General features: G+C 39.0%; 1 protein-coding gene across 2 annotated transcripts in view; it reads right to left on the bottom strand.

Annotated features, from left to right (window-relative positions):
- Positions 1-8,200: 8,200 nt before the first annotated feature.
- HTR2C (5-hydroxytryptamine receptor 2C) overlaps positions 8,201-12,957 on the bottom strand; it is a 201,764-nt gene continuing 197,007 nt past the window's right edge. For both annotated transcript variants that reach the window (XM_006916170.1, XM_025049783.1), the window contains exon 4: positions 8,201-11,631. In XM_006916170.1, the coding sequence (XP_006916232.1) occupies positions 10,811-11,631 (821 nt within the window). In that variant the 3' untranslated portion in view covers positions 8,201-10,810. The remainder of the gene's footprint in view (positions 11,632-12,957) is intronic.

Genomic DNA, 12,957 nt, shown 5'->3' with positions numbered 1-12,957 from the left:
TATAACAACATATTAAAAGATTATACACCACTACTAAGTGGGCTTCATCCCAGGGGTACAGGAACGATTCAACAGATAAGAATCAATTTATGTGATACACTACATACACGAATTAAAAAATAAGAATCATATGATCCTAATAGATGCAGAAAAAGCCTTCAACAGGATACAGCATTCATTTATAATCAAAACACTTAACAAAATCAGTATAGAAGAAAAATACCTTAATATAATAAAGGCCATCTATGACAAACTCTCAGCCAACATTATACTTTATGGCGAAAAACTAAAAACCTTCCCTCTAAGATCAGGAACAAGGCAAGGCTCTCCACTATCGCCACTCTTATTCAATATAACATTGGAAAGTCCTAGCAAGTGCAATCAGACAAGAGAAAAATATAAATGGCATCCAAATAGAAAACGAAGACGACAAGCTGTCACTATTTGTGGATGACATGATCCTCTATATAGAAAACCCTAAAGACTCCACAAGAACACTATTAGAAACAATAAACAAATACAGTAAAATCTCTGGATACAAAATCAACATTCAAAAATTCATAGCTTTTCTATACTCTAATAATGAAGTGACAGAAAAAGACGTGGAAAAATTAATCCCTTTTGCAATTGCAACAAAAACAATAAAATACCTAGGAATAAATTTAACGAAACAAGCGAAGGAGCTATATAATGAAAATTTCAAGACCCTATTAAAAATAATTGAAGAAGATACAAAGAAATGGAAAGGTATTCTGTGTTCTTGAATTGGTAGAATCAACATAGTTAAAATGACCATATCACCTAAAGCATTATACAGATTTAATGCAGTCCCCATCAAAATCCCATCAGCATTTTTTAAAGAAATAGAACAAAGAATTATCAGATTTGTATGGAAGCACAAAAGATCCTGATTTGCCAAAGCCCTCCTGAGTAAAAGGAACGAGGCTGGAGGCATCAATCTGCTCGACTTCAAATTATACTACAAAGCGACAGTAATCAAAACAGCATGGTATTGGCAAAAATACAGATGCACAGTCATGGGGAACAGAATCTAGATTTCAGAAATAAACCCATGTTTATATGGACAAATAATTTTTGACAGAAAGTCAGAAACATACGGTGGAAAAAAGGACCTTCTCTTCAATAAATGGTGGGAAAACTGGAAAGCCACCAGCAAAAGAGTGAAACTAGAACGTTGTCTATCACCACACACCAAAACTAACTCAAAATGAACTTAGGACCTAAATATAAGACCTGAAACAATAAAATGCAGAGAAGTGAACAAAGGACCTAAACTCAAGGACCTTGGACCTAAAGAGGATTTTACGAATTTGACCTCAATAGCAAGGGAAGTAAACCGAAAATAAATGAATAGGACAACATCAAACTAAAAAATCTTCAGCACAGTGAAAGAAACTGTCATCAAGGTAAAGAGACAACAATTCAAACGGGAAAATATATTTGCAAGCAACAGCTCTGATAAGAGCCTAATATCCAAAATACACAAATAATTCATACAACTTAATAACAACAACAACAAAACAAGTGATCCACTTAAAAAATGGTCAGAAGACTTTAACGGACACTTTTCCCTAAAGGACATACAAATGGCCAACATCTGTATAAAAAGATGCTCTATATTGCTAGCCATTAGGGAAATGCAAATCGAAACCACAATGAGATACCATCTCACACCTGTTAGAATGGCTATAATTAACAGGACAAGTAATAATAAAGTTTGGAGAGGATGCGAAGAAAAAGGAACCCTCATATGCTGCTGGTGGGATTGCAAATTGGTACAGCTAACATGGAGAACAGTATGGAGGTTCCTCCAAAAACTATGAATTGATCTACCATATGACACAGCAATCCCTCTACTGGGTATTTACCCCAAGGACTTGAAAACTCATATCTGAAAAGATATTTGCACACTGATGTTTATAACATCATCATTCATGGTGGCCAGGACATAGAAGCAACTGAAGTGTCCTACAACAGTTGACTGGCTAAGAAGCTGTGGTACATATATACAATGAAATATTACTCAGCTATAAGAAGAGATGAAATACTGCCATTTGTGACAACATGGATGGAACTCGAGCTAATCATGCTAAGCGAAATAAGCCAGACTGAAAAAGTCGAAAATCACATGATATATTTGTTGCTTTTAGATTTATATGTGGGATATAAACCTAAAAGCAACAAATGAACAGGACAGACAAACAGAGACTCATGGACATAGCCTATAGACTGGTAACCTATAGGTTACCAGAGGGTAGTAGGTCAGTGAGGAAGGTGTAGGTAGACGGTTAAAAGAGGTAAAATATAAGGGATTAGGGGGAGGGTGAAGTGGGTAAAAGGGATCAAATATATGGTAGCTGAAGGAAACTGGACTTTGGGTGGTAAACACACAATAGAATACACAGATGTCAAATTATAATGTACACCTGAAAATTATATATTGTATTAACCCATGTTACCCCAATAAACTTAACAAATTATAAAAAACACTAGAAAGATTAAAATAAAAACAAGCAGAAAATAATGTAGAAGGTAGATACTGTGCACTGCTCCTCTCACAAACACATCAAGACTATAACAAAACTATAGAGCACCCATCATTGGCAATCTCCTGAGGTCTGGCTGAACAGAAGTTCTACACCTTGGGACGTACAGAAGAGGTGGAAACTTGAAACGACCTGGTCCCACAACCGCGTGTGGTTGTCGTGAATCTGCAGGTTTATCTTAGCTGCAAATTCGTCTCCCACCTTGAGGAGCATGGGCTTCCAGTGCCACACAGAGCTCCCCAGTCCAGGGTTCCAGTACCAGGAAGAGAAGTTCTCACGACCCTTGGCTGTGAAAAAACAGGAGAGATTGTGGCTGAGTGAGATAGAGGGTTGCGTGACTTGCAGACCTTCCTCTTAAAGTGCCTGCACCAGGACTTGCTCACTGATGGACTCACTCAGTCTGAGCTCCAGCACTGGGGCAACTGCTCATGGAGTGCTAGGGACATACGAGGAGATACTGAGCTATTGGGCTTCAGGGCGAGGGCTGGAGGGCAGCTTTCTCCCAGACAGAAGTACTGGCAGTATCCACTGTTCCTTGGTTGAGACCTCCCCTCTTCAAGTGGCCATCATATCTAAGTCTTCATCAACCTGAATAACGTAGGTTGCTCTGCCCAGGTGATTTCTTAAGACTCCGCCTCTCCCAGCTTGCAGGCCCAGACAAGCAGTCTTCAGTGGTTTACTCCATATAAATGGCCTGTCTTGGCCATTGCTGCAGACTTTTCTAAAATATCTCAAAGGCTCACAAAACCCAAAGAAACAGCATCTGGCCTCAATGTGTCCCACACCTCTTGATGAACAGTCCCATGCCTGTCAATAGTGGCCACCGGCCTTGGTTCATGGCTTGGCTTCTCAAGGTACCTCCAAGCACAACACAGGAGTCAGCTATCTGCATTGGGTGCATTTATGTTTAATAGAGTTATGTCCTTTTGATGTATTGATTCCTTTATCATTATGTAATGTCCTTCTTTGTCTTTTACTATAGCCTTTGTTTTAGATTATCTTTTGACTAATAAGTATTACTATCTCAGCTTTCAGTCTGTGGGTGTCACTTGATCTGAAGTAGGTCTTTTGCAGCTAGCATATACATGGATCTTGTTTTCTTTTCCATTCAGCTACCATATGTCTTTTGATTGGAGCATTTAGTTTATTTACATTTAAAGCAATTATTAATAGGTACATAGTTATTGCCATTTTATTATTTGTATTTTTTATCCCTTCTTTTTTTTTTTTTACAGAAATCCTTTTAACATTTCTTTTAATATTGGCTTCTTGGTGATGAATTCATTAAGCTTTTTGCTGTCCTAGAAGCTCTATATCTCACCTTCCATTTTAATTGAAAGCCTTGATGAGTAGAGTGTTCATGGTTGTAGATTCTTTTTTTTTCTTTTTTTCTTTTTTTTCATAGCTTTAAATATTTCTTGCCAGTCCTTTCTGGCTTGCAAAATTTTTGTTGAAAAATGAGCAGACATTCTTATGGGGGTGCCCTTGTAAGTAACTAGCTGCTTTTCTCTTGCTGCTTTTAAGATTCTTTCTTTGTCTTTGACCATTGGCATTTTAATTATGATGTATCTTGGTAAGGGTCTGTTTGAATTCCTCTTGTTTGGGACTCTTTGTGCTTCCTGAACTTGTATGTCTAATTCCTTTGCCAGGTTAGGAAAGTTTTCTGTCATTATTTCTTCAAATAGATTCTCAATCTCTTGCTCTCTGTCTTCTCCCTCTGTTACTCATATGACGCACATATTGTTATGCTTCATGTTGTCCCAGAGGTCTCTTAAACTATCCTCATTTTTAAAAAAAAAATATTTTTTTATTTTTGCTGTTCCAATTGGGTGTTTTCTGCTACCTTGTTTCTAGTTCAGTGATTAAGTTTTATTCTTTGTCCAATCTACTTTTGAATCCTTCTAGTGTATTCTTCATTTCAGTTATTGTATTCTTCATTTCTGTCTGGTTCATTTTTATGGGTTCTATGTACTTTTTTATGATTATTATCTCTCTGTTGAGGTTCTCATTGACCTCATACATTCTCCCCCTAAGTTCATTGAGTATCCTTAACCAATATTTTAAACCCTGTCTCTGATAGGTTGCTTGCCTCCATTTCATTTAGCTTATTTTCTGGAGTTTTCTCCTGTTGTTTCATTTGTGGCATGTTTCTTTGTTTTCTCATTTTATTAGCCTCTCTGTGTTCATTTCTGTAGTATGGTTTGTTTCCTCTCTCAGCTTTGGTCAGATAGCTTTGTGTGGAAGGGGTCTTGTGTGGCCCAGGCACACTCTCCATAATCACTTGTGCCATGGACTCTGGACGTGATCTTTGTGCAGGTTATGTGTGATACTCTGTTGGGCTAAGGCTTTATTGGTGTTAGTAGCTCAGTGGATGGGATTAACTCTTGGACTGACTAATTGTGGGAACTGGCCCTGCCCGAAAGGTATGAGTTGCTATATGGGGGCTGACCACACTGAGTAGGATTTGTCCGAGCAGGGTTGTGCACTTTTTGAGACCACTCTTTGTGTGTACCACTTATGGGGCAAGTCAGGAATTGCTCTGTTGTGGTCTAGTGCCACCCTCTGGACGTATTGGTTCTGTGGCCCCTTTGAAGGGGCTCCCCAGTTGGCCAATGTCAGTGATGGCCTTTGATTGCTCAGGGCTACCTGTTAAGAGCTACCAAGTGATCTGCAGATGGTTGCTGCCTATGCTAGATATATATGTATGCGGGAAAGACAACGCTGTAGGACACAGTTCGGTTACCTCCAGTTCTGGGCCTAGGGCAGTTTAGCAGAAGGAGCAGTGCTACTCAAGGTCTTAGAGTGCCTGTCAGTTGCCCGTGAGACTTTGCAACTGGAAGAGCCTCTGAGCGAGGAGACCTAAGGAGTCACCTGGGTCAATTTAAATGCCAGTGCTGTCTCTGTGTCTCCCTAAACATGTCTCAGTTTGCAGCAAGGCCACTTCTGACCTGCAAACACCCGAGATCTGTTCAAGAATTACTGAAGCTCCTGGTCATGGGTTTGTGGTCTACCATCGAGAGCTTCTCCCAGATGCATGGTTTTTGCATGTGACACCTACATTGAGCGCTGTTATTTGGTTTGAATTCATGTCCAAAGGAAAGCACAGGGAGTGCCTAGGTTGCCTGGGAACAGCCTTGCCACTGGTAATTTGTGGGTTAGGTGGGGTGGTGTCTCAACGAGACACAAAGCTGTCAAGCCTATATGGCACCAGCTTTGCTGCCAACAATGTGACTTTGGGCTCTCACAAAAGTCACATATCACTGCGAGGCCTACTGCCATTTGGGGTGGGCCCACTAACCCCTGTGATTTGCCCAAGCTGTATTGTATCTCATGCTAGCAGGAGTGATCTGCTCTTTACTGTTTCCCCTGAAATTTGCTTACTGTGATATCTGACATCTGTTACTTACACAGAATACGCAGCTACGGATTGGAGTAGGGCAGTGGCAACTGCCTGTCACCATGCTGCAAGCACTTTTTGGCTTGGGTGAAGCGAGATCTCAGGGAGCCAAAGGCCATCAGGCCAGTACAGCTTCAGTTTTGCTGCAATTTCTGTGCCTGCACTTTCCTGCTGTAGTCACAGATCACAGTGAGATCAGCTGCTGTCTGGGGCGGTCTTATAGGCCCTTGTGATCCCCTCCAAGAGATATTGCAGCTTGTGGAGGCAGCAGGGGTTTATCTGCAGCCGATTTCCCTGAAATGTGCTCACTGCACTAGCCAAGGTCTATTGACTGAGAAAAATGCACAACCCTGGAAAAGGGGCAGGGCAGAGGGCGCTGCCTGTCAAAAGGCTTTAGTGGACAATTTGTGGGTTGGGTGAACAGGAATCTTAGGGAAATCATCCCAATACAGCTTCAGTCTTGTTTCAACTCCTTTGTCTGCCCATGTGTTCCCACAAAAGTCACAGATCACAGTAAGACCAGTTGCTGTCTGGAACTGGCCCATAACTCCCCGCAATCTGCCCAGGCTCATGTTGGCAGCATGAAAATGTCCCCAAAATGCACTAACAGTGCTGGTTGAGGTCTGCTGCCTGTGAGGAAAGTTTGGTTCTGGAGAGGGTCAGGGAATTGTCAGCAGCCAACAACAAGCTTCCCCAGGCAATATGCAGGTTGGGTGGGGTGGGTTTGATCTCCTCAGGCCAGTGTAGCTTCAGAATTGGCTGTGTTGGGGGAGGGATCTGCACAGGCCAGCTGGCACTGTCGATTTGTAGACTGCCCTGTAGGGGGGCCTTGACTAAGGCACAATGGACTTCCTGTGCATCCCTTGTTCCGGCACCAGGTAATGCAGTCTTTCCTCATATGAATCTTGCCTGAGCCTCCATTCCACCATCAGTGCCCTCGTGAGTGCAAGCTAGAGAGGCTATGTGTGGGCCCTTTAATGGGATGTGTGGGATTTCAGTCTCTTTCTGCCTCACCTAGACAGCTAGAATCCTGTCTGATTTTTACAGTCAATTTTTTTGGGAACTCCTCTGGTGAGGAGGAGTTCCCAAAAAAATTGGGCTGGTGAGTTCCCTTATGGAGCTAGGATCCCCTTCTCCTTCAGGAGGGCCTCTACAGCCTCACTCTCCCTCCAGTGCTCCACCACCACACATGTGTGAGGGTCCAGCTCAAATTGCGACTTTGTCCCTCCTACTGGCTTCAATGTGGCTCCTTCTTTATATTAGCAAATGTATGAGTTATGATCTGCTGGACTTCAGGTGATTCTCCATGTTGATTATTTTTTATTTTTTGTTTGTAATTTTAATGCTTACCTGAGAGGATGCAAACCCTGTTTATGCCTAATCTGCCATCTTGACCCCCTCCTGGAAATCCCAATCAACCTTTATCTCTTGACTCCCTCTTTGGAATCAACCTAGGCACAGTTGCAAAGAAGTGAAGTATTCTTGCTTTTATCTCAGGGTACCGAATTCATGCCAGTATCACTTAGGCTCATCCAGCATCAAGAAGGTATACACGTTGAAAGAAAAGGCCAATGTATTTTGTCATACCTGGCTCCAGGTTTAGAGGAACAGAGCAACTTAGTATAATGCCCTGATGATTGCAAAGATATTGAAAGCCATTTAGGATAGAGTAAGTTAAGGTGATCATACCACACTGCATAAGTGAATAGCGAGTAGTAAGAGAGTATTAGTAAGGCTCATTTTGGAAACAGGAAAGTGTAATACGAGGCCCATAATTATTGATGCTCAATACATACCTCCTGAATGTGAAGTGGCCACTATCTATCGGAGGTAAAACTATCAACAAGGTAGACATGGTCCTTTCTGTTCTTGGGGAGTTTAGAGTCTGGTGGGAATAAGGTACTAATGATACCTATAGCAAGGAAAGTATGTGAGCCATCCAAGTCCCTACTCAGGTTAAGGAAGATAAGATAATTTGAGAGCAGAGTTATTCTGCTCATGAGTAATCAATAATAGCATTTTAATATTATTTTTGATGTTTACACCTCTTAATTGTCTTTCCTCTGGCGTTGTAGTATTTGAGTGCATGCAGAATTAATTAGAAGAGTGATATTTTCTGGTCGTGTTTGTGAATTTATTTTACAGAATAAAAATTCATTTTCAAAGAAAATGAAGCAAAGTGCTATATTTTCCCCTCAAAAGATGCAGGGGGGAAAATGGCATATGCTATAATAGCCAACATTTAATAAATTTAATAAATTAATAGGAAGTATCACAAAAACTTGGAGTGGATAACATACAGGAATCAGGAATAAGACAACTCTTTGCCAAGAAAGTACCATATAATGAAGGAGAAAATTTATAGGAAATCATATAAGGCAGTCTGTTGCATGTGTCTTAAACAGATATGCATATGTAATAGCACATCAAAATAATTTGTTTGACAGTAAACTCACCATGTTTATATTTACCACATAGACTTTTTAAAACATTTATAAAAAATTGTAGATTTAACATTTAACTGTAAGATTTATATCCAAATGAGTATATTTGTTTCATACCAAACTCACAGAACTTATGAATAGCACACAATTTGAGAATAATTACTCTGTTGGGTACTATTAAGTACTGCTACTTGATGACATAAGAATTATTAACAAATGTGCTATAAGCTATTATCATTCAACTTATTGCTAGTGCTTTTGAAAATTGTGGTTTATGTTTTGTTTCTTTGTAAAACATGTGCTATGAGCTTGCCCTGATAGTTAAGAAATCAGATGTTTCCAATTTTTTCTAATACTCACAATATTTCAGATCTGAATGTGTTGTCTTTTTAAGGACTGCTGAAGGATTTTCAGTCCTTTTGATATCGCCTACTCTGCCTTACATTAATACAAATCGATAGATTCATGCAACATACATGGCATACATGCAGGACACCATCTGTACGTCCATGCTCAATGCATGCTGTATTTCTTCAGACATTTTCATTTCAATAAGAATCAGATCATCCCATTCAATTTCATCTAATTGTTTTAACATGCAGTTCAACAGAGCTAACAGGCAGGTAGACATTATTTTCATGTTATAATTGAGCGTGCTCAAGCGACTGACTGAGATTTGGCAGTGTTGCAAATCAAGTAGAGACTGTATGAGTTTCCTCAAATACAGCAGCTCTCCCACTGCCCCTATGGCAGACTGTTTGGATTTATCTATGCTGTGTGCTGAGGACACAGATCAGGGTTTTAGAAATCCAGATTCTGCCTTCACCAATTTCAGGATACTGAGAAGCACCCTCTAAGGTGTGTAAGTAACTGTCAGGCATAAGAAATAGCATTATGAATTCTTCAGAAATTGATCTATAGCTGTGTGAAATAGACACACATGGAAATACAGTTACTGAAAACACTTGTATATTCGGCATAGATTTAATGGTCTGATTTTAGTAATACTTGAAAACTTTTCATAGTTAACAAACTAGTAAATGGTACTGAATTCTTAGAGAGCAGTAGGCTCATAAGTGAAACAATGGTAACACTTATTGTAACATGACACTATATTTTAACAAAGATTTAAACTTCTGGTACATAATTGCAGTACAGTGAAGAGCTTACCACTTTTACAAATTAGCTGCAGCCTTTTCCTGCACTAGAGAGTTTGGAAGGATCTAAAAATGAGATAAATTTTGTTTAACATCCAAATGGAAACTCTATATTTCTGTTATTTCTATAATTCAGTAACAATTTCTTTTTAGTTATTTTTTTTCACATTCTAAGGGCTTAATTCTGTAGTCCTTAATCAAGTGATGCTCCCAAGATTTTGATCATCTATGCTTCCAATGCAAATTTTACTCAAAAATGGACTACTAAATTAGGTCCTATAGATAGAGGTACCATAATTAAGAAATTGTTTTAATAAGGTTCAAAAATGGTAATTTCACTTTGTGTGTAGCATACAAATTTCCAGGATCCTGCGATCAATACCCAATAAATGTTGAATCCTGGATTGTGAAATAAATCTGAGCTCTCTTTCTCAGTTTAATTACGGAATTAGGTATCTACTAAGGACCAGAATGAAAACACTAATTTCAATTTGCTTGTAATTATAATTAGAATTTGAACATTGTCTTCAAGAAGTGAAAAGCTATTGGTGGATATATCTCGTATCATCCTTCCACTTCTGTAGTCCTGGTTAACCAGCTGCTATGTTAAAATATCACTATGTTTTGGAACAGACATTGCAGTAAAATACCAATGCAACATTCTGACAATGTCAAATTTTGCCCCATATGTGACAACAAAGCTGTTTTGCCTTTGACTCACTAATAGATGTGATAGAGTATATGTGGTAGAGTATCTTACTGTGTGTATGTGTGTAGATGATTACAGCACAGCAAGAATTTAAAGTGTTATATTTACTGTTAACCTGGAAAAAGATTTTGCTGAATTTATTAATTTTGGTGTGGGTGAAATATAACCATTGTCTTGTGCATCATTCTGGTCTCCTGCAAATGCCACCTGAGATGAACATTTCCTTATGCACAAAAGAAAGAGAAAGAAGACAGAGAGAAAGAGAAGGAGGGAGGAAAGGAAAGAGAAAAATCAGTACTTTATGCATCAAAGAATCAAAATAAGTTATTCTCATCTATTATAAACAGCAAATATAGGACCCTAAATCTCACTATTGTATGAATGATCATAAAATACAGGGTTGCAAAGCTATATACATAAAAAAACACTTTTTTTCCAGACTGCAATATTTACATTAGTTATGACCAACAGAAAAATAATAGATCATTTTCCTACATTTGTAGCTTTACTGTAGGAAAAGACTCTGCTGCTCTTTCTTACACATTACTAATCCTTTCACTAACTATATTGGAGGGATTGACTGGTAGCTCCAAATTCTCAACTTGCATCTCTATCTCGTGCTCATTGTCAATAGCTTTCTTTATCACTGGTTTATTGGTGTGCCGGTAAATGTTAACATTGAGCTCCCTCCCAGACAACACAGTGGCAGCAACTCTTGGCATATGCCTGACAGGAGGCTTTTTTTCTGCCTTATAATTGCAACGCAAGTAGTTGGAAAAAGCCCTTCGGTAAACTTTGTTGAAAAGAGTGTACACCAGAGGATTAATTCCTGAACAAACATAGCCAATCCAAACAAACACATTCAGAAGTTTTTCCATGAGCTTTTGATTACATGCTTTCCCACAAAGAACTGACAGAATATTGGTAATAAAAAACGGGCACCACATGATCAGAAACACAAAGAAAACAATGCCAAGGACTTTCGATGCTTTCCGTTCATTGTTGATAGCTTGCATGGTGCCCCGAGGACGTCTTTCTTTCTTCTTTCTTCCGCGTGGGTTCAAATCTTGGTTAGGGTTTACAGAGTTTTCATCGGTGGTTTTCTTGCAGCACTTCAGGAAATCCAGGCTTATTCCGGGTGGTTCCTCGGTGTGGCCGTGCAGTAACATCAGAGCTTGTCTGCGAAGAACGTGGATCGTCAGGCAGTACGTAATCACCATGATGGTCAGCGGTATGAAGAAAGCTACGAAGGACCCAATAAGAACGAAATTTGGGTCATTCAGCACGCAGGTGGTGTTACTGACAAACACTTTGTCTTCATCTCTCAGTCCAATCACTAGGATAGGAACTGATACGCCTGAATGAAAAAAGAAAAAGAAAAGAAGGTAGAACATTATTATAGCACACTGAAGGATTGAACAGAAATATATGCATTTGTGCAATGGCATATATTCAATTGCATTTTGATGAAGACAATTTAGAGTTCATATTTGTTGAAAGCCATTCACAGCATAAATTTATAGTCACATGATAGAGTAGCTGTACGGTATCAGAAAATGACAGCTTTCTTCAAGTTAGGAATGCCTGCTCTCCAAATTTCTGTAGAAGGCATGGAAGTACCATTATTGAGATAAGCTAGTATAGATATGGTTTGTGTAAGAGTGGATTGTGTCTTGTTTTATTTCCAGTTCACCAAAATATCCTGACCCATGGAAGGCACTCAATAAATATTTCTTGAATGGATAAATTTACATCTATACTCAATGACATTAACAAGTTCAGTTGTTCATTTTTAGCACATCACTTTCCAAATGCAATAAAAATGATGTGTATACCATCTTTAAGAGGAATAATAGCATATTGGTTTTGGCTGGTCTGAGTTTGAGATGAGTTTTTAGCTGATAACATCTGTTTCTACTCCCAATTTCCTGATGAAAGGGGTTAACAAGAAGAAATTTATGTGTGAGCCTATTGGAACAGGGCCTGTTTCCTCTGGAGTAACTGGAGATGGAGAGAACAGTATGGCCCTCCAAAGAGCTTGCTACAGGGACTCCACCTGACCACTATGCAGAAATATTCTACAAGTAGAAACTGAAAGGACTCTTTTTATTTCAGTAAGAGTTTTTGTGAGACTTTGGGCATAAACATCTTTTCAAGATCAAGAGACAGAGTGAAATGGAGAGTTGGGAGAGATGCAGTCCTCTCATTTTTAAAGAATACTGAGAGGTAGTACTCTAAGTAAGCACCTCCATTAATAAATAGGCTCACAGGCAGAAAATATCAACAAGGTGGGAGCAGAAGGTGACTTGTACCTGAGCATAAGTAAGAAACATGGAAATTTTCAGAAATCACTATGGTAGATCTTGAAAAGGTCGTACATCAATAAGTAGGTATTACTTGTGAGTGAAATTCAAATTTTAATGTTTATTTATTATCTCTAATATACACAGGAAGCTGAAGCCTAAGAACAATTAGATTGCATTTTTTAAGATTTTATTGGAGATTATTATTAGGAATCCTGGGCTGATGGATATCTACACTATAGGAAGAGATAGAAATGTACTCTCAGAGAACATTCCTGGCTTTAGAGAATACTTAGGGAACTGTGACAAATTTGAAACTGAAAGTCCATACAAGTTGCGTAAACACATTGCATCAGGTATAGAGTGACTGAAGATGAAGA

This window comes from Pteropus alecto, unplaced genomic scaffold (assembly GCF_000325575.1).
Source record: "Pteropus alecto unplaced genomic scaffold, ASM32557v1 scaffold116, whole genome shotgun sequence".
Lineage (NCBI taxonomy): Eukaryota > Metazoa > Chordata > Mammalia > Chiroptera > Pteropodidae > Pteropus > Pteropus alecto.
Note: the sequence above shows the minus strand (reverse complement) of the source record. Positions and strands in the feature narration are given on the sequence as shown.